Here is a 24,146-nt window from a genome sequence, read left to right on the forward strand (position 1 = left end):
CATTGTGTCAAAAGGCAACACTGACTTAAATTTGAATTATGGAACCAACAAAGACCATGTTTAAAAGCTATTCAACTTTATTTAGTTAAAAAAAAAAGAAGGTTTTACAGTAATCCAGTGTTTAAAAAAATATATATACACTGCTCAAAAAAATAAAGGGAACACTAAAATAACACATCCTAGATCTGAATGAATGAAGTAATCTTATTAAATACTTTTTTCTTTACATAGTTGAATGTGCTGACAACAAAATCACACAAAAATAATCAATGGAAATCCAATTTATCAACCCATGGAGGTCTGGATTTGGAGTCACACTCAAAATTAAAGTGGAAAACCACACTACAGGCTGATCCAACTTTGATGTAATGTCCTTAAAACAAGTCAAAATGAGGCTCAGTAGTGTGTGTGGCCTCCACGTGCCTGTATGACCTCCCTACAACGCCTGGGCATGCTCCTGATGAGGTGGCGGATGGTGGCTGGAGTGTGTCAGCAGTTCCTGCAAGAGGAAGGTATTGATGCTATGGCCCGCCCGTTCCCCAGACCTGAATCCAATTGAGCACATCTGGGACATCATGTCTCGCTCCATCCACCAACACCACGTTGCACCACAGACTGTCCAGGAGTTGGCAGATGCTTTAGTCCAGGTCTGGGAGGAGATCCCTCAGGAGACCATCCGCCACCTCATCAGGACCATGCCCAGGCGTTGTAGGGAGGTCATACAGGCACGTGGAGGCCACACACACTACTGAGCCTCATTTTGACTTGTTTTAAGGACATTACATCAAAGTTGGATCAGCCTGTAGTGTGGTTTTCCACTTTAATTTTGAGTGTGACTCCAAATCCAGACCTCCATGGGTTGATAAATTGGATTTCCATTGATTATTTTTGTGTGGTTTTGTTGTCAGCACATTCAACTATGTAAAGAAAAAAGTATTTAATAAGATTATTTCATTCATTCAGATCTAGGATGTGTCGTTTAAGTGTTCCCTTTATTTTTTTGAGCAGTATATATTGAGTAAAACATACTTTTGGTTATGTAGTGTATGTGAACACCTGCTAGCTGAACATCTCATTTTAAAAGCATGGGCATTAATATGGAGTCGGTAGTCGATCACCCAGCAAAGCCACAACACAACACTAAACAATACATGAATTGCACTATAACAGTGACAAACGGTGCCCACAAACTGTTAGGACCTACATAAAGCTGTGTCAACAGCAGAGTCCCAACAGCAGTCCCAACACCTTACCACTGCTACGCCTGGCTATCAGCGGAGCCTTGTCTGGCAGAAAAACAGTTCATTCAGCCTCATTTACTGCCTTTAAAAAAAAACATATGGCTGACTTGCTTAAACAAATGTGGTTTCTACTTACAATTGAGATGTACAAACTATGGCATAAGGGGACGACAAGCGGATAAGAGGCAATCCGTAATTTCTATTAAGACAATGAGTGAGCTAGGACGGATGTAGTCAATATACAGTTTCAAGAAAAAGCATGTGAACCCTTTGGAATTTCCTGGATTTTTGCATAAATTGGCCATAAAATTTGATCGGATCTTCGTCTAAGTCACAACAATAGACAAACACATTTTAAATGGCTTTTTTATTTTGGAACTTTTGTGTGTAATGTTTACTGTTAATTTTTTGTTTATTAACTATTTCACTTGCTCTGGCAATGTAAACATATGTTTCCCATGCCAATAAAGCCCCTTTGTAATGAGTACGATGGGAGACAGAGAGCTGGTTTCAAGAGCAGGGCACAGCAAGTGTTTATTGGTAAAGGACCACAGGAGGAGGCAGGTAGCTGGGTCCAGGGGCAGGCAGAAGGTCATACACAGGGGGTCCAAAAAGGCAACAGCACAGGCAGGGAAAAGGCTAGTAACATCGTCCGGGAGATCAGGCAATAGGTTGATAACAGGAAATCCGATAGGCTAAAGTACAGGCAGGGAATAGGCAAAATGCATCATACACAGGAGGATTACATTACAATGTAACCTAGCGCTCCAAATAGACGTGTGTCACAAAACAAACAATACGTCACAATGATGGGGTGCAAAGAACTGAACTAAATAGAGTGTGATAATGACATACAGGTGTGTGAACAGGTGATCAGAATTCAGGTGATTGGGATCTGGAGAGTGAGCTGCGTTCAGGGGATCTATGTGTTTGAGAGTGTGAGCTGCGTTCAGGGGATGTACGTGTTTGAGAGTATGAGTTGGAAGCAAACGTTACGCCCTTGAATTGAATTGATTGAGGTCAAAGCCAGGGTTTGCCATATATTAGCAACGGCGACACTGGAGCAAGGGTCCCCGAGCCGACAGATTTTTCACTTTGTCGACTCAGGATTAGACGACCTTTCAGTTACTGCCCCAACGCTCTAACCGTTTTGGCCACCTACCGCCCAACGCCATTGTTCATTTTCTTCATTGACAAGTAAAAGTCCAAAATGGTCTGAGTAAAAAAACTAGACACCAAAATGGTTAACAAAGAATTAAGTTCTGCCATGGTAACAGCTAAAACAAGCAAACATTCAACTGATATCCCCATAATTAATGAATTGTTCAAATATGGCCAAATAGGCAACAGCTAGTTGAGAGGTCACTGCAGATCAACAACCTATCGGTTCTTGTGCCCTCACTTTCCAACGCCTTACCTCTACCACCTATCCTACATGAAAGCTTCAGCAGATTAAAACTTTGATGACCTATTATAATGTTGGCAAGGATGCATCTGTTTTTTATAGCGGCATCTCTCTATGGTAGCAAGAGAAGGTTCCATGAGAAAGGGGAAAAGTGGAGTATTTTATCAGAGCGTTGATCAAATATTTCCCATATAAAACTTTGCTGCCATCAACATACAATCACAGAGCATCCTGTCGGGCTGCATCACCCCCAGATACGGCATCTGCACCGCCCACAACCGCAGGGCTCTCCAGAGGGTGGCACAACTTATCACCGGGGGCAAACTACCTGCCCTCCAGGACACCTACACCACCCGATGTCACAGGAAGGCAAAAAAGATCATCAAGAACAATAACCACCCGAGCCACTGCCTGTTCACCCCGCTATCATCCAGAAGGTGAGGTCAGTGCAGGTGCATCAAAGCTGGGACAGAGAGATAGAAGCTGTTTTTCAATCTCAAGGCCATCAGATTGTTAAACAGCCACCACTAGCACAGAAAGCTGGCTGAATACCTACAGACTTGATATCATTGGCCACTTTAATAAATGGAACACTAGTCACTTTAATAATGCCACTTTAAGAATGTTTACATATCTCGCATTACTCATCTCATGTGTATATACTGTATACTGCATCCTTCACTATCTATTCTTTACTATATATTGCATCTTAGCCGCTCTGTCACTGCTCATGCATATATTTTATACATATATATATATATATATATATATATATATATATATATATATATATATATATATATATATATATATATATATATATATATTCTCATCCCATTCCTTTACTAGATTGTGTGTATTAGGATTTGTTGTGGAATTTGTTAGATATTACCTGTTACATACTGCTGCACTGTCGGATCTAGAAGCGTAAGCAGTTCGCTACACTCGCAATAACATCTGCTAACCATGTGTTTGTGACCAATACAATTTGATTTGATTTGACTGCATTGGATTGTCACTTTAATTTGAATACCGGAAGTGACGCTATTGATCTGCGAAAAAACCCAAACACACGTGTGTCCCGACCAAGCTAAAGTTATCTAGCTATCTAGTGACTGAACCGTCAACAATGGGGAAGAGAAAACAGAAGAATCAGATCTTCAATAATTTATCAAAAAAGCAGAAGAAACATTTGAAAGAATTTGGGGAGGAGCATCCATTCCATGATATGTATGCAGCAATTGAAATTCACTGTGACTTGTATTCCTTAATTAGCTATACTATAGCTAACGTAACTAGCTAGCAAACAGCTAACCATGCTAATCACTTGACCCTGCATAGAATAAAGTACACGTTTATAAATCAGATGTTTTAAATTATTTATTCTAGAGTCACAGAAAAGGCGGAGAAAACACAAATATTGGATCTGGTAAGTCTAACGTTATTGTCTCGTCGACTAACTAGCTTATCTGACTTTCAATGGCTAGTTAGCGTTTTTTTGTAAATGTGTTTTCTCTTTTCTACAGCCAGACAGCCCAGTACAGTCCAGTGCTGAAAGTGACGAGGACAACGAACCAGAGCACAAGTCAGCATACCAGAAGTTGTTGTCTACTCTCAGCAGCCCTGCAGACCACGAAAGCGAAGATGAGAGTGTAGATGATGAAGAAGAGGTAGAAGAGCATCTCAGTGAAGGCAAGTGAAAGTGTCAAAGTGCACACTGATTGAAGCATAGTTTTGCTTACAGATATATTGAGTATTGGTTATATCATGATTGTCTTTAGAACAGTCATGGAGTGACATTGCAGATCAGAATTTTGAATTTTCTATGCTCCTTGATTTTAGAAGGAAGTGATGGAGATGAGGAATATCAAGAAGCAGGAAATAATTTGACTGTGACACCAGAAGAGGCAGATGAGGGGGAAGCAGGACCAAATGAAGGGGGTGAGGACGCTATGGAGGATGAAACAGCGGGAGGAGTGGAGTTTGAGGACAACGAACATGAGTCTCAGTTCTGTCTGGAGAACAACTTCTCTGGAGAAGGAGAACAGGAGGGTGCAGAGAGCACTGCTAAACAAGAGGACAAGGAAGGTAAGCAAACATTGAGAGAAATGTAGTTCTACTTCATTTAATCTTCCTTCATTCTGGTTTTGTATCCACTATCCAGCTCTGGAATTATTCATAGCTCAGTGCAGCAACCAACTCCTGAAGGTGAGTTTGGAGTGAAAAGGCAATGCTTCAGTGTGTTTCCCATCTTTTTTAGACTCCTTTAAGCTGCACCTTGACACAGAGATTAGTGAGGAGGACGTAAAACGGATCACTGCTGGCACTAAGGCCAAGGCTCAGGTCAAGGTAAGCCCACATTCATCTGAGCTTAATTACATTTTTATGTGTTCTTGTTTATTCAAGTTTTACAGACAATATTGTGTAACCTCTCGTCATGTCCACCTTCACCACCCCCTTCCCCACATAAATCACACTACAGTGGCCAAAACTGGGCACCCTCCTCTGCTCCTCCCCTCTGGAGAGGTTTGGTCCTGCCGGCCAGGAGAAAGACAAAAGGCCTCTGGCGCTCCACAAAGTCCTGGAAACTAACTGGACGTCTCTGAACCACACCTCCAACCCTAAGGGGGCTGTGGAGGAGGTCAGTCCACTGCAGCTGGAGCTGCTGTCTCTCATGGGTTCCTACAGGGACGTGTACTTCCCAGAGAGCTCACCACTCACCGAGGGCCAGCAGGTCCGCAGTGCCTACTGCCTCCACGCACTCAACCACGTGCTGAAGGCCAACTCCGGCGTTCTGGGTCATAATGCCCAGACGAGGGAGAACCAAGCCGCGGACAAGGCCGGGGGGAACAAGGTCGAAGTTGAGCCACAGGATGAGCCCCGGGACCAAGGCCTGACCCGACCCAAGGTAAGGCACCTGTTTACTTGTGTACTTTGTCCTAAGTCCCTATCCAGAGTAGCACCAATGTGTGCTGATTAGTAGTCCAGCTCGGTTGGAGGGACTGAATGTTGTTTACACATCTGGTTAGTCTACCCCTTTTCACCACCAAGATATTGTAATCAGTTCCCTCATGGATCTGTGTACAGGTTCTGATCCTGGTGCCGTTCCGAGACGGAGCGCTGCGGGTGGTCCAGACCCTCATCAACCTCCTGGAGACCAAGGGGAGGAAGATGGATGTCAGCAACAAGAAGAGGTTCAAGGACGAATTTGGAGAGGAGCCAGTGGACACGCCACCCAACCTCTTCAGACCAGACGACTACACCGCCATTTTCTCTGGCAACATCGACGATCACTTCAAGATAGGTCAGCAAGCAAATAGGATGTGTATTACACTGCAGGCAAACTCATTGAGAATGTTTGTTGTCGTGTTTATATTTCCATAAAATACCTTTTTTTTTGTACATTTACACAAAACATAGACATTCATTCACAGTAGATTGCACCGACCTTTCACCCCACCCTCTTCAAACCAGGAGTTTCCATCTTGAGGAGAAGCATTCGGCTCTATGCACCCTTCTACTCCTCTGACATCATCATAGCGTCTCCGCTGGGCCTGCGTACGGTGCTGGGGGTGGAGGGCGAGGCCAAGCGGGACTACGACTTCTTGTCCTCCATCGAGATACTGGTGGTGGACCAGGCCGACGTCTTCCTCATGCAGAACTGGGAGCACCTACTGGTAAGGTTACCTAGCTATAGTGTTAGGGTTACCTGCTAGTGTGGTTAGGTAGGGTTACCTATAGTGTTAGGGTTACCTATTGGCTGGGTTGATAAACAGTAGCCTAGATTAAGTTGGGCGCGGCAGGTAGCCTAGTGGTTAGAGCGTTGGACTTGTAACTGAAAAGTTGCAAGATCAAATCCCCGAGGTGACAAGGTAAAACACTGTTGTTCTGCCCCTGAACAAGGCAGTTAACCTGTTATGGATAGGGGGCAGTATTTTCACAGCCGGATAAAAAACGTACCCGATTTAATCTGATTATTACTCCTGCCCAGAAACTAGAATATGCATATAATTATTAGCTTTGGATAGAAAACACTCCAAAGTTTCTAAAACTGTTTGAATGGTGTCTGTGAGTATAACAGAACTCATTTGGCAGGCCAAAACCTGAGAAGATTCTATACAGGAAGTGCCCTCTCTGACCATTTCTTGGCCTTCTATAGCCTCTTTATCGAAAACAGAGTGTCATCTGATGAAGATCATCAAAGGTTAGTGCTGCATTTAGCTGTGGTTTTGTTTTTTGTGACATTATATGCTAGCTTGAAAAATGGGTGTCTGATTATTTCTGGCTGGGTACTCTGCTGACATAATCTAATGTTTTGCTTTCGCTGTAAAGCCTTTTTGAAATCGGACAGTGTGGTTAGATTAACGAGAGTCTTGTCTTTAAAATGCTGTAAAATAGTCATATGTTTGAAAAATGGACGTTTTCGGATTTTAGAGGAGTTTGTATTTCGCGCCACGCCCATCATTGGATATTGGAGCAGGTGTTCCGCTAGCGGAACGTCTAGATGTAATTAACCTACTGTTCCGAGGCCGTGATTGAAAATAGGAATTTGTTCTTAACTGACTTGCCTAGTTAAATAAGGTATTATATATATTTTTTTTAAGTTGCCTCCATATTTCATCAGGTTCTGCTATAAGGACAATGTTAAACCAAGCCAAAAATATCCACTTCTACTATTGTAAATGTGTATAATTCAGGGAAGTATCGCTATGGCATTATACAGGCTGCCCTTTTAGTATTTTAGTGAATTACCTTCCTGTATAAAGGGACCTTCTACAACACAGAACTTTTCAGTGTTGCTTTAACCACAATCCCTGCTGTGCTTTCTTCCAGCATGTGATGAAGCATCTGAACCTGCAGCCCTTGGACCCCCATGGGGTGGACTTCTCCAGGGTGCGCATGTGGAACCTGAACAACTGGGCCAAGTACTATCGCCAGACACTGATGTTCAGCTCTATCCAGGACCCACATATCAACAACATCATCTCTAAGCACTGCTTCAACTACCGCGGCCAGGTCAGTGTGCACTTAGCCTGTGTGGCCTCAACTAATGAGTTATATGCCATTAGAAACATTGTTAATTGAGTATTATGAAAGTCATGTTTTCCACATTCTTTTTCCAGGTTGCCACCAAGAATATGCCTATAACAGGCTCTATCTGCCAGGTTCTGGTTCAGCTCCCTCATGTCTTCCAGATGATCAACTCTAACAGCTTCATGGACCAGGATGCAAGGTAAAGACACACACTGTACTCTTCAGCAGTATCCTACGATGGTATGTAATCTGGGCAGGAAATTAGGATTGGGTTGATGTATGTTTAAATTGGATATTGTGATATTTTACTTTGACGATATATTGTGAAGTGCTTGACAATATATTGTGATGTGCAAGACTATACTCTGTTTGAACTTCAGTTAGGCTTTATCAATATGTTGAAAATGAAATCTAAATTAATTAAGGCATATTTTTTCGCAATACTAATTTAAAAAAAAAGAGAATGCATCTATGATATTGTAAATAAGAACAAAAAATGCACCGTCTGGAATTATCTAGTCATTAACGGTGCAAACCGATTATATTGGATATCGCGATATTTGGAGTAGCATACTGTATTTTACAGGTCTACCCAGCCCAACCCTACAGCAAATAAAAAGTGAAGTCTCAGATTTGCAACAGACAGCCCCGGTGTAAGACACATAGTGAATACTAGAGGGCGCACTGCACTAATGCATTCCAAGTCAAGATCAACCCTACTCTGCAAGTGGAACATTTTAATACCACAAGATCAGATTGGACTACAGAGGGAAATTCATGGTTTATTTATTATAGTGAAATGTCATTGTAAACAATTGGAAGTCATTGACTACCTCCTATTGTGCTTAAATGTTATACTGACATCTTAAAATCAATCAATGAATAAACCTTTTCTTAATTTAACCCCATTTTCCTTGGCAGGTTCCAATTCTTTGTGGACAAGGTCCTGCCCCAGTACAGGGACTCAGTCATGTCCCACACACTCATCTATGTTCCCTCATACTTCGACTACGTCCGACTGCGCAACTACATGAAGAAGGAGGAGATCAACTTTGCCAGCATATGCGAGTACTCGACCAAGTCAGAGGTGTCCCGTGCCAGGCACTTTTTCCAGAAGGGAGATAAACAGTTTATTCTCTTCACCGAACGCTTCCACTTCTACAAGAGGTAAAAGTGGTGCTCCGTTTTTAATTGTCAGGCAATTTTTGTTGTCTGTAAACAGGAAGTTGTCCAGCTGTGTATAATAGTGTTGCATTGAACTTTCCCATTGAATTATTGTCAACCCCCTATCAGATACACCATCAAGGGAATCCAGAACCTGATCTTCTATGGGCTGCCCTCCTACCCTCACTTCTACAGTGAGGTGTGCAACATGCTGCAGGCAGGGGGCCAAGGAGAGGAGGCTAGCTGGACTTGCACAGCCCTCTACTCATGCTATGACGCCCAGCGCCTTGCTGCCATCACCGGGGCCCAGAGGGCCGCTCAGATGCTGCAGTCCCAGAAGCCTGTACACCTGTTCGTCACGGGCGAAGAGAAGGGTCCTCTGGGCCCCTAACACACAGATGGAAAGTGACTGATATCTGTAGGTAGGAAGAGGGAACTTCTCTTTCAACAGCCATTTTGTTTTTACGACACAGGTCATCAATGATGCCGATCATGAAAATGTATTGACTTTAGTCTGACATGCTGTTGAAAAGAATCTCTGCTTTCTAATGATACCAACTTTGTCTCTTTGAATGTCATTGAACAGTGATTTTTATATGAATACACCCAAAGTTTCTGTCAGTGTTTCAAGTATCAATGGTATTAAAGTGATGTTAGTTGAGATTTTAAGTGTCTTCAACATTTTTTACTCAAACGAGTCTATGAAATTGTGAGTCTACCAGCATATTGCTTGTAAATACTTTAAGTGATTTGGTACAATAATTCTCTACACAATGACTGCTTGTTTTGTCACAAACTGAAATTAGGCGCACTATTTTAGCAACCAGGTAAACGCTGAACCATTTCTTCATAGTGCAGTAAGAGTTAAGTAGTATAACTACGTGGACTGACATGGATACTACACCTGCGAGCCACTGCTGCCCCTCATCAGTTCAGAATTTTATATATACACTGAACAAAAATAACATGTAAAGTGTTGGTCCCATGTTTAATGAGCTAAAATAAAGATCCCAGAAATGTTCCATATGCCCAAAAAGCGTATTTGTCTCAAATGATGTGCACACATTTGTTTACATCCGTTAGTGAGCATTTCTCCTTTGCTGAGAATCTATCCATCTGACAGGTGTGGCATAGCAAGAAGCTGATTAAACAGCATAACTATTACACAGGTGCACCTTGTGCTGGGGACAAAAGGTCACAAATGTCTCTGCGATTGGCATGCTGACTCCTTAATGTCGAACGGAATGCTCATTTCTCTACCATAAGCTGCTTCCAACATCGTTTTAGAGAATTTGGCAGTACGGCTAACCGGTCTCACAACGCAGACCCCACGTATGGGGGAGCGTTTTGCTGAAATCAACGTGAACAGAGTGCCAACGGGGTTATGGTATGGGCAGGCATAAGCTACAAACACAATTGCATTATGGCAATTTGAATGCACACGTACTGTAACCGAGGCCCATTGTGCAATGCATCCGCTGCCATAATGCACGGACCCATGTCGCAAGGATCTGTACACAATTCTTGGAAGCTGAACATGTCCCAGTTCTTCCACCATGGCCTGCATACTCAGGCGTCACCCATTGAGCATTTTTGGCATGCTCTGGATCGACAGCGTGTTGCAGTTCCGGCCAATATCCAACAACTTTGCACAGCCATTGAAGAGTGGGATAACACTCCACAATCAACAGCCTGATCAACTCCATGCGAAGGAGATGTGCTGCATGAGGTAAATGGTCACACCAGATACTGACTGGTTTTCTAATCCACATATCCTTTTTAAGGTATGTGACCAACAGATGCATCTGTATTCCCAGTCATGTGAAATCCATAGATTACAGCCTAATTCAATTGGCTGATTTCCTTATAGGAACTGTAACTCAGTGAAATTGTTGCATTTGTATTTGTTCAGTCTAGTTAGGTAATCACTACTGTAGTAATATCCTGAAGGTGTGTTATCCAGTGTCCTATTCCCTCTACCCAACAGACACTGCCTTTCCCCCCCAGAAAGGACCACAACGTTACTCAGCTCTGCACCCATTTTATTTATATAGAATTACATTTAAAATACAAAATAAAAAGTTTCCATAGGAAAGCAATACAAATGTGCAATCCCATCTCTTTCGTATACATCTTAAACATGAATAATTATTAACTGATGTACTACCCAGCAACAAAAAAAAAAACATTAAATACAGAAAAGGAGAAGAGGGACAGTCTGCATGTTGAGTCCCTACACTGAGAGGATTCAGAGAAAATTAAATATCTGTAGCAGCCATTACCCGGCAAAGTAATCAGCACTCAAACAGCCCTTTTAGAGTCATGAGAGGTGGTAGTGGAGTCAACTGAAATGGAGCCTTCTAGGAGTTGGAGAGAAAAACCACTTACAACACCGCCATGTAACATTTACATTGTCATTTTACAAGTGCTCTCATTCAGAGCGACTTAGCTCAGTGCAAATGAAGGAATCCTGTGGCCCCTAAAATAAATGAACATTCAACCTTGGTGTTATAGGCATTAACCAATCAGACCCCCGTAACAATAGGACTACAACCCTCCTAGACATTGAGAGATTCAGCCTCAGCTCAGGATTAGATCTGTCTTTCATACAGAAAAGTAAGAAATGTGCACCAACATGCCCCTCATTCTCCAGTCAAGTAACTGGCCTTTCAACGGTATGAGTTAAAAAAAAAAAACTGAATAGGAAATTAATAACACAGGCTACTGGGCCCGTAGAGTGGCAGTGTGTGGTGGATATGTATGAGATTATGCTGGTGTTGTGTTTAGAGCACACGGGTCTGGCAAGGCTTGGTGGGCAGCTCCAGGCTGCTCTCATGGCCACAGCTGGATGTCACACAGGACGACTCCTCCAAAGGAACGGGCATCCCCTGGGCACAGATCTGCTGCATGCACTGCCTACACAGGACAAGAGCGATTTAGAATCAGAATGAAGGTTGAGGTTTGATGAGACACCACTGTATGGAAACATTCAGCCACAATCGCATTCAATTGGTGTCCATATAATTCTACTACATTTCCAATAACTTACCAAGCTGTGCGGGACATAGTGTAATAGATGTCTGGCTTCTGGAAGCCGTTGAAGGTAGAGGAGGCAGCCACGGTGTAGGCCCCCATGTTCTCAAACAGCAGCCACTCTCCCACCTGCATGTCCGGCAGAGTGCACACCTCAGCGATGCGGTCCAGGCCGTCGCAGGTTGGTCCCCAGATGCTGCAGGGGTACATACGCTCATCTGGCTTTGGCTTCTGTAGGAGGATAAGAGCAGGGATTAACAAACAATAGTCAAACTTATTTTACAAAATGTGCTTTGTGTGTGAGAGTTTGGTTGAAATGAAGTGTGTGAGTGTCAATCATCGTACCTTGTGCAGGGTAGGCAGGGGGTGAGCATGGTCATATAGAATACAGTTGAAGGAGCCGTAGACCCCATCGTTCACATAGTACATCAGAGTCCGGTCACTGGTCCAATCGTCATCCTCTGTAGGGGCACAGAGGAATGAAACTTTGCTAACTTTAAGTTACGTGACGCAATTTTATTTCACACATCAAGCAGTAGCCACAAGTTTGCGGATTGAGTCGAGTTCTCTCTTACCGTCAGAGGCAGACTGCTCGTTCATGATAACCTTCTTGGCAATGATGTTAACAGCTAGGGTGTAGGCAGAGGCCACGTAGTAGCGGCCTGGTTCGGCTATGATCCGGATCCCAGAGTCGGCAGGAAAATACTTGTCCAGCGCTGGGTTGATAACTGCTGTGATCTCCTCAAACTTGAGCTTGGTGTCCTCAGACCCAGGGAAACCACCACCAATGTCCAGGAGGGTCATGTTGAATCCCACCTCAGCCTGAAGAAACAAACCAACAAAGATGAGTTAGGCCTACCGCTGCGGTCCAACTGCGTCCCTTCACTGGAAACGAACCAAACTTACCAGGTTAATGATACATTTTATAAATGGACCCTTTCAGGTGATAGGTTAAAGCAGAAAAGGCAACTCACCCCCATGTCGAAGACACAGCGTGCGTCAGAGATGGCCTGGCTGTAGGTGTCTGGGTCAGTGCAGCCGCTGCCCACGTGGAAGCTGACCCCGATAACATCCAGGCCCAGCTCCTTAGCCCGCTCCAGGAGGCCCCGGCAGGCCTTCAGGGTGGCACCAAACTTCACACTCAGCCGGCACACTGCCTTGGAATCGTCTGTGGCAATGCGCAGTACCAGTCTGGACAAGGAGAGATAAGTAAGAGGTGTACTTTTCTAGAGTAGCCAAATAAGTTCCTGACAAATCCAAGTGTTTTCAGTGTGGCAAAGAAAGGGGGTGGAGGCCTCTTACTTGGCATCGTCGTGGTACCGAGCCACCTTCATGAGCTCCACATCGCTGTCGAAGGTCATCATCTGCACTCCGTGGGCAGAGGCATACTTGATCTGGGACACCTGCTTGCAGGGGTTGGCGTAGATGATCCTGTTAGCGTCCACACCCAGAGACTGAACGATCTGGATCTCAGTCTGATGGGACAAAGACGGACTGGGTCAGTACAGGAAACGCAGTCACAGGGCAGCAGGGTTTGGAGGGGGTCAAGGTAATTTCAAGTCAGGAGCGGTTTAGAAAGAGACAAACCTTGCTTGCACAGTCAAAGCCAGCGTTCAAGGAGGCCAGGGTCGTGACAACAGCCCGGCTGTCGTTGCATTTGACAGCATAGAAGGGCGTGACGCGAGGCATGGCACGCGCCCATCGCATGTGCTTCTTCAGCACGTCACCCAAGTCGCACACGTAGAAGGCATCCTTATCATCCTGGAGGGGCAAAGACACAGACGCAAACGAATAAGAAATACATCTTACACTGACAAATGCCTCGTCATCAAATCACACTTCTCACACCAAATGCAGCAAAATCAGAGACAACAGGAAGTGGTTCTTACAGACATGGATGTCTCGTTGATCTTTTGCTCAACAATGTCACGGGCACAGAACCCCTCCTCCAGGAAGACAAAATCAGGAGCAAAAGTGTTCATGGTCGAAGAAAATATTTAAAGATTGTCACAAAAGAACTGTGGAGAAAGGAGATTAGAGTTAAAATCTTAGCACAGACCCAAAAACACTTGTTTCCCAATGTTGGCTAGTTTATCAGTGGTCTAGTTGTTCAAGGAATAGCCTATCAATGTTGACTCAGTGACTTGCACACTTTACAAGGGCAATTCCCTGATAGTAAAATGTTTGTACAAAATTGCACATTGTCATCTGGAACATGCCTAAATTAGTAGCATTACTCCCAGAGATACAGTACACCAATTTCAACCAACCCCAGTTGCTCATAGGCCTGTACTATAACATCTATTCTAGAATATATTGTGACATGCATGTTGGAAAGCAACCCTTACTTGGACAAGAAAGAGATGGAATTTGGCAAAGTAGTTTAATCAGGTGCAGAGCAGCCACGGTGGTTCACCAGTGAAGTTGAAGCCTTTCAGATAAGACTCTAGGCCGGGGCCTGCAGAGTAGCCAGTGTGCGCTTTCCTAAAGCGATTATTCTGCAAACAGAAAGCTCAAATGTGTGAAAATACAGTAGCATTAAAACAGGACAGTGTCTATGCTGTGTTAGGGTTTAATGGATATTTCCATAATTCATTCAACCAGCCCGTTAACAGTTTAGATAATCATATAGCCTAGTATGACTGAGAAGCAGTTACTGTTAACATCGCAAGTGTTATCAGAGAGCATTAATGGCCAATAGACTTTTTTTTTTTTTTTTACATTATCGGACAATTTGAAGGATTTTTTTTGTTGAACAACCACACCCTCGAGAAGGCCGACTACAGGGCAATCTTTTATCCGGGTCTCAAACGGATACAACGTCTCTCGACAAGTCTCTACTAATCAGCAAGTGAGGAACCGCCTCTATGACAAGGACACGGCTAAAGTATCCAAATAGCAGGGAGACAGTGGCTAAATCGTTAAGTGGCATGAAAAGGAACCAATCAGGAAAGACTGACGCAAAACAAACGCTTCTTGGCTGAACCAATCAGCATTTTATCCGCTTGGCGCGCCATTATAATGGGCGCATTCGACATTGCAGCCGACTTCAAAGGCGAGTCGAGACTGACCGATCTCCAAATCACCCGGCTTCATAAGTAATTACTCCTCAATATAACTTCTAGATCTGTTAGTCTGTCACAATTTACCCATGATACATCACCGTTTTGATGCGCTCGAACACGGCCCAAAATTCTTTATTCATTCACGCCATGCCAGCATGGCCACACGAGCTTCGTCAATGTAGCCCAATGTTACCGGTACACATTTCATCATAAAATATATTTTAGCAAGCTAGTTAAAGACAGTGTGTGGGGACTGGGAGTTGTTCACGAATGTAACAAAAACGTTCACCGAGTTTCTTTGCCAATCTCATTCCCGCGGTCCAAACCATACTTCAAACCCAACCCCAGGTTCGCCAAAGTATACACGGCGTCCCTTGGGGCTGCTCCAAACCCATCACTTCCATTAAACCAAAAACGTAGAAGATAGCGTTACGTTTCTCTCTAACGTTGCACGATGTGGCATATCCTTTTCGCTCCGGGAGACCTGTACTGTTACACAGATCAATGTAACGTTACAGGTCTCCATGAGCGAAGAGGCTAAATATGGCATAACCATAATATTACTTTAGCTAAACACAATTTGGCACGATCTGACTAAGCCAACGTGGATATCGCAATGCATGGATGAATACGATAGCCTACCTAGCTAACCTGTTTAAAATAAATTAATTCGTGAAAATGTAGAATACATTATTGAAGAAGGCCTACCTTAAAAAGCATTTACAAAGAGTGTGTCCATTAGACCAGAATCCTGGAAAATATGACTTGGTTTTTCCTCGTCAGCCGAGTCTGTCACGAAACTGTGTCGCGCTCTCTAACTGAATTACAACTGGAAAGTTGAAGCCAACGTTTCGATACGACCGTATTTATAGAGGTGCCGTCTCCAAGGAAACACGCCAGCTGAAACCGGCCTTCTGTAGACGTAGGAACCGGTTCAGTCTTGTCACCGGCTCCATGTGCTCTAGAAGGAAGTAGGACGCCGTAGCAAGAAAGCGTCTCTTCGTTCTTCTTCTTTGGTATCATGGCATTCGCACATTTTGTTTGTGCATGCCGCCACCTACTGTGTGGTAGTGTGTGGTCAATTACGTAACTTTTTTAATTTTGTAAAAAGAAAAAAGTTGCACCACCAACTAACCCTACACCTATATACCACTATTTAATATTTAAAAATCATCACTCCATTCCTCTACTTTGACCCTAGCTGATCCTACACCAGGCCGAAGGCCTGGGAGGACAGGAGTCTTTCTTTAATCACACCTTGTACCTCTTCTGCAGTAACCCTTACAAGAAAATATAGCAGTTTTGAAACTGCAGTAAAAATGCAGTAACTGCAGTCGACTGTGGCATTTTGGACTCAGTAATTGCCGAATAAATTCAGTGTACCGCACTGCAGAGTCTGCAGTTACACTGCAAAATTACTGCAGTAAAAAAATTGTGTTCTTTTGGAGGCAGCATTTGCAGCATACTGGAGTTATACTGCACTAATTAAGCAATGAGGCATGAGGGGGTGAGGTACATGGCCAATATACCACGGCTAAGCGCTGTTCTCTTGCACGCGGAGTGCCTGGACACAGTCTTAGCCGTGGTATATTGGCCATACATCACAAACCCAGATGAGCCTTATTTCTATTATAAACTGGTTACGAACTTAATTAGAGCAGTAAAACTAAATGTTTTGTCATACCCGTGTTATATGGTCTGATATACCATGGCCTTCAGCAGTTATAAACTGGCTGGTTCAAGCCCTGAATGCTGATTGGCTAACAGCCATGGTATATCAGACCGTAAACCACGGGTATGACAAAACATTCAGTTTTACTGCTCTAATTAAGTTGGTAACCAGTTTATAATAGAAATAAGGCTCCTCTGGGTTTGTGATATATGGCCAATATACCACGGCTAAGGGCTGTGTCCAGGCACTCAGTGTTGCGTCGTGAAAAATAACAGCCCTTAGCCGTGGTATATTGGCTGTATACCACACCCCCACGTGCCTTATTGCTTAATTATACTGCAGTGTACTGCACTCTGACTGCAATCTTTTTTAGTAAGGGAAAACCTTGTACACCCAAGTACTTCTCTGCAGCTGCCGCCACATCTATTTTCTGTGATTTATGTTCCATTTCTGCGGTACAGTTGATAACCATGGCAATGAATGCTAAGAAGCCAACCTTACTGAAGCACAAATTCGTTTCACTCTTGTCCCATCATCATTTACTCACTTCACTGCCTCAGCATATGACATCTTCTGTTTTACTCTGACCCTGGCAACCTCAACCTGTCTCTCTTGCACCGGGCTCTTCTGATCCCCAGCAAGATGGCCACCCCCACAATTGACACAAACCGTTTTTCCACCGATACTACACATTTCTTTGTCTCATGCCCTCCTGCACACTTCTCGCATCTTGGAATCTCCCTGCTACACACTGCTGCAACATAACCATAAGCTTGACATCTGAAACACCTTAGTGGGTTCGGCATCTGAAACACCTTAGTGGGTTCGGCACAAAAGCTCTCACTGGATAATTTACATATCGTCAGCACAGTAATCATTGTTTTCAAAGGCGCCCTGCTCCGGAGAGCAAAGCAAGTCACAGCTCTTGTCCCTAGTCACGTGACGTGCCCGCTCCCTCTAGACAGAAGAAACACAGAAAATCATCACAAGTCCACTTCGAGCTACCTTCACCGATTTCACAATACCCAATTTATTTTCTACCCAGGCTGAGAATACATATGGATCAGCCAAAAGGCAGGGATCCACTTTCTCCAAAAATGTCACTCCCACTGGGCCCAAATCATCCTTTGCATGAGCATCAGGGTGAGGCTCGGACTCGGAGGTATTCACCACACCTGCCACCACAAGTAATTCATCCTCACTCTCGTCAGGTTCAATTTCTGAGCTATCAGAGACAGCCGAATATGGTTTGTACTTGGCGCTATTCTTCTTCGACACACATCTTCCCACTGCATTAGGCTCTTCTACTTCTTCCTCGCAGTCCATAACCACATCTATCCATTCACCAGGCTCATGCCGCGCCTTCATCCATTGTACTGCTTGCAGAACACACACTGATGGCCTTTCTCCAATACCCACTTTCTGTTCCTTAGCCCAATTTAGTAGTCTAGCTATCTCTGGCCTCTCCATGCTCCCAAAACGTGCCACAGTTGTCACCCAGATCTCTTCCTCGTCATCCATATTTGCCAACCCATCTCTTCATTACCCGGCTCATGTTTTGTAAATGTCTTTCATAATGTCAACCAAATTATAGCCTACTTTGCAGTGCAGACCAACATGTTTAACATAACTTTTAAGTTTTAAAACTTAAAACAATTCTGAATAGAAAATAATTGTCTGCTATTGTGCCTTCAGCTACACTGATTGAAGTGGATTTAAGAAGTGACATCAATAAGGGATCATAGCTTTCACCTGGATTCACCTGGTCAGTCTATGTCATGGAAAAAAGTGTTCCTTCCACACTCAGTGTATTTTCTCAGGAATTTGTACTTTTCTGACCACCTTTATTTGTCCTCACACCTCTCTAATGGTCATTTTGCTCTTTCAAATCAAATCAAATTTATTTATATAGCCCTTCTTACATCAGCTGATATCACAAAGTGCTGTACAGAAACCCAGCCTAAAACCCCAAACAGCAAGCAATGCAGGTGTAGAAGCACGGTGGCTAGGCCAAAACCTAGGAAGAAACCTAGAGAGGAACCAGGCTATGAGGGGTGGCCAGTCCTCTTCTGGCTGTGCCGGGTGGAGATTATAACAGCACATGGCCTAGATGTTCAAATGTTCATAAATGACCAGCATTGTCAAATAATAATAATCATAGTAGTTGTCGAGGGTGCAACAAGTCAGTAACACAAGAGTAAGTGTCAGTTGGCTTTTTCATTTGAAAGTGGTTCACGTGTCAAAGTGACATGACTAAAGTTTGTTAAGACATGAGCTGGTTTCTGATACTGGTTGACCTACTATAAGAACAATTCTGGATTTCTTTCCAATAAAATAATCTTAAAATAATAAACCAATAATAAAAAATAATCAATAAAATAATAAACCAAAGCAAATTCACTGAAGCATAGCCTACTGTATATTTAAGCTTGTGAGGGTGTCCAGAGTACCAGCATCCTGAATGACCCGGTCTTAATCAATCCAATCATTCAGTGACTAACTTGGTACTGTTATCACAGACTTACATGACATGTAATAGCAGCCCAGGCTACAGAGAAATGCATCATCTGTCTGCTGTAGAACCTTATCTGTCTGACATGCCTCTCTGGATTTATCTCTAGAGGTCACTGAGACCCGCATAAGCTTACCCAGGCACTGCTATTGAGCAATAAGGGGAGAGCCGAAATGGACAACCAAAATAGGTGCACTACTCTGTAACTGTAATTTGCAGAGTACAGATAGTCTCTCACAAAAAATCCCACAGACATGCTGATACAGTAGGCTACACATGTTGGCGGGGTCACATGTAGACAATGCCCTTGATGCTTAGTTGTCTGGCCCCGTTGGTAATCTGTGACCGTCTGATGCCCGCAGTGACAAAAGGTCCTACTGAAAACTACCTGTACAGGAAAAAAACACAGGAATTCACGTGGTTACATGTGTTTTTGGAATGTTATCACATGTAGTTTCATGTTATCACGTTGCTTTACATGTAATCACACATTATCACATTTACTTCAAATAAGTTAATTTACTAAGATCACGTGAAAACGTGTTTTTGGAACACTTCGAGCGTTAAGCCTATCAGACCTATTAAACCCTACTAAACCCCACTCAACTCCTATTCCTGACCAGGTCTACAACCAGGACAGAGGGACATGAGTAACACTGTTCACTTTAGTGAAAGACTGATTGTTTGACCCCGATCCGTCTTCAAAGTTTCTTCTTCGAGATTCCTTGAAAGAACAGATGGACCACTTTTCCATGCCGCCATCGGCTCAATGCTTGTTTTCTGAGACTTTGGGGTTGGGAGTAGGCTAGACGTTACCACTCTGGGAAATCTAAGAATTTGGTCATTAGTTATCGAATAGCACATATGGAAACATTGGCAGTGGTGTAAAGTACTTAAGTAGTACTTGAAAGTATTTTTTACTTAAGTCATTTTTTGGGGTATCTGTACATTAATTTACTATTTATATTTTTGACAACTTTTACTTTACTACATTCCTAAAGAAAAAAATGTACTTTTTACTCCATACATTTACCCTGACACCCAAAAGTACTCGTCACATTTTTTTATGATTAAGAGGACAGAAAATGGTCCAATTCACGCACTTATAAAAATAACATCCCTGGTCATCCCCACTGCTCCTGAGCTGGCGGACTCCCTAAACACAAATGCTTCATTTGTAAATGATGTCTGAGTGTGCCCCTGGCTAGCCGTATTATAAAAAAAAAACAAGACAATTGTGACGTCTGGTTTGCTTAATTTACTTTCCCTTTTGATACTTAAGTATATTCTAGCAATTACATTTACTTTTGATACTTAAGTATATTTACAACCAAATACTTTTAGACTTTTACTCAAGTAGTATTTTACTGGGTGGCTTTCATTTTTACTTGAGTCATTTTCTATTAAGGTATCGGTCACACCCTGATCTGTTTCATCGTTCTTTGTGATTGTCTCCACCCTCCTCCAGGCGTCGCCCATCTTCCCCATTATCCCGTGTATTTATACCTGTGTTCTCTGTTTGTCTGTTGTCAGTTCGTCTTGTTTGTCAAATCAGCGTTTTTGTTCTCAGCTCCTGCTTTTCCCAGTCTCTCTTTTTCTCGCCTTCCTGGGTTTGACCCTTGCCTGTCCTGACTCTGAGCCCGCCTGCCTGACCACTCTGCCTGCCAGTGAGCCTGCCTGCCGATCTGTACTGTTGCCCCACCTCTGGTTTACTGACCCCTGCCTGCCTGGACCTGTCTATTGCCTGCCCCTGTTGGATTATTAAACCATTGTTAATTCGACGTGACTGAATCTGGGTCTTACCTTCATACCTGATAGTATCTTTACTTTTACTCAAGCATGAGAGTTAGGTACTTTTTCCATTACACTTATAAGAGGCTGGTCATATGGGTTTCAGTTCAAAGCCTCTCATAGGAAAGTTAATGCATCATGAAGACTACATAGAGTATCTGTGGTTTTGTGAAATGTATTCTCCAGATAAAAAAATGGGCCACAATCAAATTGGCATCTTCTCATGACCATGAGTTAGTTTCCATTCAGACTTCCACATTTACCGCCTGCTAGCATATGAAGTCATTCTTTAAACTAGGCCTCAAAACCAAGAGGCGCACTGTTTTTCTCAATGGAATACAAAAGTTGAAAAGACAAAGAAGGGGTGGGGGAATGGAAGGCAACACAATCTGCTATGCTCCAGTGGCGAGAAGCCCCGTCACCGCCCCTACCCTTGCTTCTCATCTTGTTCTGGTGGATGGACGCCCACCTACCCTGAGAAGCACACATTCCTGAGAAGGAAGTAGGCCTCAGGTTGAGGGCTAATTTATTTACCAGACATTTATCTGCTTGTTTAGAATGGCAGGTTCATGGGATATGGAGTATGGAGTATACAGCCATAGTGACCCTGAGTTGAGGCAAAGGAATGCCCCCCTCAAATGCCCCCCGCAAACTTAATGATGGTGTTAGAGTCGTGCGTGGCCACGCAGTCATGGGTGAACAGGGGCTATAGGATGGGAATTAGCTCGCACCCAAGGGGCCCTAGTGTTGAGGATCAGCGTGGCAGATGTGTTGCTGCCTACCCTTACCACCTGGGGGCAGCCCGTCAGGAGGTCCAGGATCCAGTTGCAGAGGGAGGTGCTTATTCCCAGGGTCCTTAGCTTAGTGATGAGCTTGAAGGGCACTATGGTGTTGAACACTGAGCTGTAGTCAACAAACAGCATTCTCACGTAGGTGTACCATTTGTTCAAGTGGGAAAGGGCAGTGTGGAGTGCAATGGAGATTGTGTCATCTGTGGATCTGTTGGGGCGGTATGCTAATTGTAGTGGGTCTAGGGTTTCTGGGATGATGGTGTGGTGGTGATGTGAGTCATGACCAACCTTTCAAAGCACTTCATGGCTACAGGCCTGAGTGCTACGGGGTGGTAGTCATTTAAGCAGGTTACCTTGGCGTTCTTGGGCACAGGGACTATGTATGGCGATCTGCTTGAAACATGTAGGCATTACAGACTCAGTCAGGGAGAGGTTGAACATGTCAGTGAAGACACTTGCCAGTTGTACTCAGAGCATGCGCTGACCATGTCCTGGTAATTTGTCTGAATGTTGACCTGTTAAAAAGGTCTTACTTACCTTGGCTACGGAGAGTGTGATCACACAGTCGTCTGGAACAGCTGGTGCTCTCATGCATGCTTCAGTGTCACTGTCTCCATGCTCGGCACAGTGAAGGGAAAGCTTAACACTACAGCATACAATGACATTCTAGACGATTCTGTGCTTCCAACTTTGTGGCAACAGTTTGGGGAAGGCCCTTTCCTGTTTCAGCCTGACATTGCCCCCGTTCACAAAGCAAGGTCCATACCGAAATGGTTTGTCAAAATCAGTGTGGAAAAACTTGACTGGCCAGCACAGTTATACTTAACTTTGACTGCAATCTTTTTCCTAAGGGAGGATTTAGCATTTGAATGTTAACTTGACCTTCAGATTACTTGTGAATGTTGTTCCTATTTCACAAAATGCATCCTCATCTCACATTAACAGTAAACCCAAACTACCAGTTAAAGAACACACTGTTATTGTGCCTTGTGCTTTGAATAACTATCCTGGCTGGAGGTCTGCGTCACATGTTTAGTGTTGTGTTGGCCATGTTAGCCTTCACGATTCTTTTGTATTGGCCATGCCAAGAACACTCATTGGCCAGTTTATTAGGTTCACAAAAATGGTTCGCTCCTACATACAGTGAGTCACGTTGCTTGCTATATAAAGCAGGCAGACAGGCATCAAGGAATTCAGTTACTGTCCGATTGAACATTAGAATGGGCATAACGAGCGTGGTATGATCATCGGTGCCAAGCCCGCCAGTTCCAGTATCTCAGAAACGTCCGACCTCCTAGGCTTTCAATGCACAACAGTGTCTAGGGTTTACCGAGAATGGTGCGACAAACAAAAAACATCCAGTCAGCGGCAGTCCTGTGGGCAAAAACAGCTTGTTAATGAGAGGTCGAAGGAGAATGGCAAGAATCGTGAAGGCAAACAGGCAGGCTACAAACAGGCAAATAACGGCGCAGTATAACGGCGGTGTGCAGAACGGCATCTCGGAACGCACAACTCGTCGGTCTTTGTCACGGATGGGCTATAGCAGCAGGCGACCACACTGAGTTCTACTCTTATCAGCTAAACACAACAAGAAGTGGCTCCAGTGGGCACGCGATCACCAACACTGGACAATTAAGGAGTGGAAAAACATTGCCTGCTCTGACGAATCCTGGTGTCTGTTGCGTCATGCTGATGGCAGCGTCAGGATTTGGTGTAAGCAGAATGAGTCCATGGCTCCATGCTGCCTGGTACAGGTTGGTGGATCAAATCCCCGAGCTGACAAGGTCTGCCCCTGAACAAGGCAGTTAACCCTGTAGGCCATCATTGTAAATAAGAATTTGTTCTTAACTGACTTTCCTAGTTAAATAAAAAGGTACAATAAAATAATTGTTAGGCTACATTATGAAATGACTATACATTTACAAAGCAATTGCCTGATTTGATCAAATAATGAAGTCTTATCTCAGGCAGGTAAGATGAGATCTTATGAGGTGAGCCAATTAATGCAGTCTGATCTAATGACCATTTGGCAGTGATGAGGTGTGTTTGACTATTGCTGAGTGTGGACTGATACAGCAGTGTTCCCATCTTTGCACTCAATAACTCTCAGCCTCATGTGTGCACATCATGCTCTAGTAACATATTAGCTATGACACTTTGTCACTAGTTAAAAGCCCCTTGTAATAAACGTCTTAGAATATGATAATTTGGCAGAAACCTCTACCCAACGTGATTATCTTGAGCCGAAGTAGAATTAGTTGTTTGAATGACCAACTATTATCAGCCCTGCATTAGTTGTACAATGTGTTAGACAATCATTTAACCTTTCCCCTTTGCTAATGGAATACCCTCAGTTGCAGTTTGGTTAGATACTACTTGCTTTTATCACTCTCTCTCACACACACACACACACACACACACACACACACACACACCTG

The 24,146-nt window shown here is 43.6% G+C and overlaps 2 protein-coding genes across 3 annotated transcripts; one reads left to right on the top strand and one right to left on the bottom strand.

Moving 5' to 3' along the window:
- Nucleotides 1–3,685: 3,685 nt before the first annotated feature.
- Nucleotides 3,686–9,507, top strand: utp25 (UTP25 small subunit processor component). Of its 2 annotated transcripts, none has more exons than XM_082955698.1 (12): nt 3,686–3,876; nt 4,036–4,075; nt 4,173–4,342; nt 4,496–4,734; nt 4,907–4,995; nt 5,129–5,554; nt 5,734–5,950; nt 6,121–6,323; nt 7,480–7,662; nt 7,770–7,879; nt 8,602–8,847; nt 8,974–9,507. In XM_082955698.1, the coding sequence occupies exons 1-12, from the start codon at nt 3,776–3,778 to the stop codon at nt 9,233–9,235; spliced, it is 2,286 nt and encodes a 761-aa protein (XP_082811824.1). In that variant the 5' UTR covers nt 3,686–3,775; the 3' UTR covers nt 9,236–9,507. The 2 variants fall into 2 exon arrangements, with proteins under 2 accessions (XP_082811824.1, XP_014066503.2); XM_014211028.3 differs by having other exon boundaries at nt 4,173–4,338; nt 4,489–4,734.
- Nucleotides 9,508–10,869: 1,362 nt separating this feature from the next.
- Nucleotides 10,870–15,901, bottom strand: LOC106611136 (ornithine decarboxylase 1). Its single transcript, XM_014211026.3, has 10 exons — nt 15,651–15,901; nt 14,226–14,375; nt 13,767–13,895; nt 13,465–13,638; nt 13,180–13,352; nt 12,852–13,068; nt 12,453–12,699; nt 12,223–12,338; nt 11,894–12,108; nt 10,870–11,760 (listed from the first exon to the last, which is right to left on the bottom strand). Exons 3-10 carry the CDS (start codon nt 13,857–13,859, stop codon nt 11,628–11,630), a joined length of 1,368 nt encoding a protein of 455 aa, XP_014066501.3. The 5' UTR covers nt 13,860–13,895; nt 14,226–14,375; nt 15,651–15,901; the 3' UTR covers nt 10,870–11,627.
- Between the last annotated feature and the right edge of the window lie 8,245 nt (nt 15,902–24,146).

This window comes from Salmo salar, chromosome 09, assembly GCF_965601325.2.
Source record: "Salmo salar chromosome 09, fSalSal1, whole genome shotgun sequence".
NCBI classification, from domain to species: domain Eukaryota; kingdom Metazoa; phylum Chordata; class Actinopteri; order Salmoniformes; family Salmonidae; genus Salmo; species Salmo salar.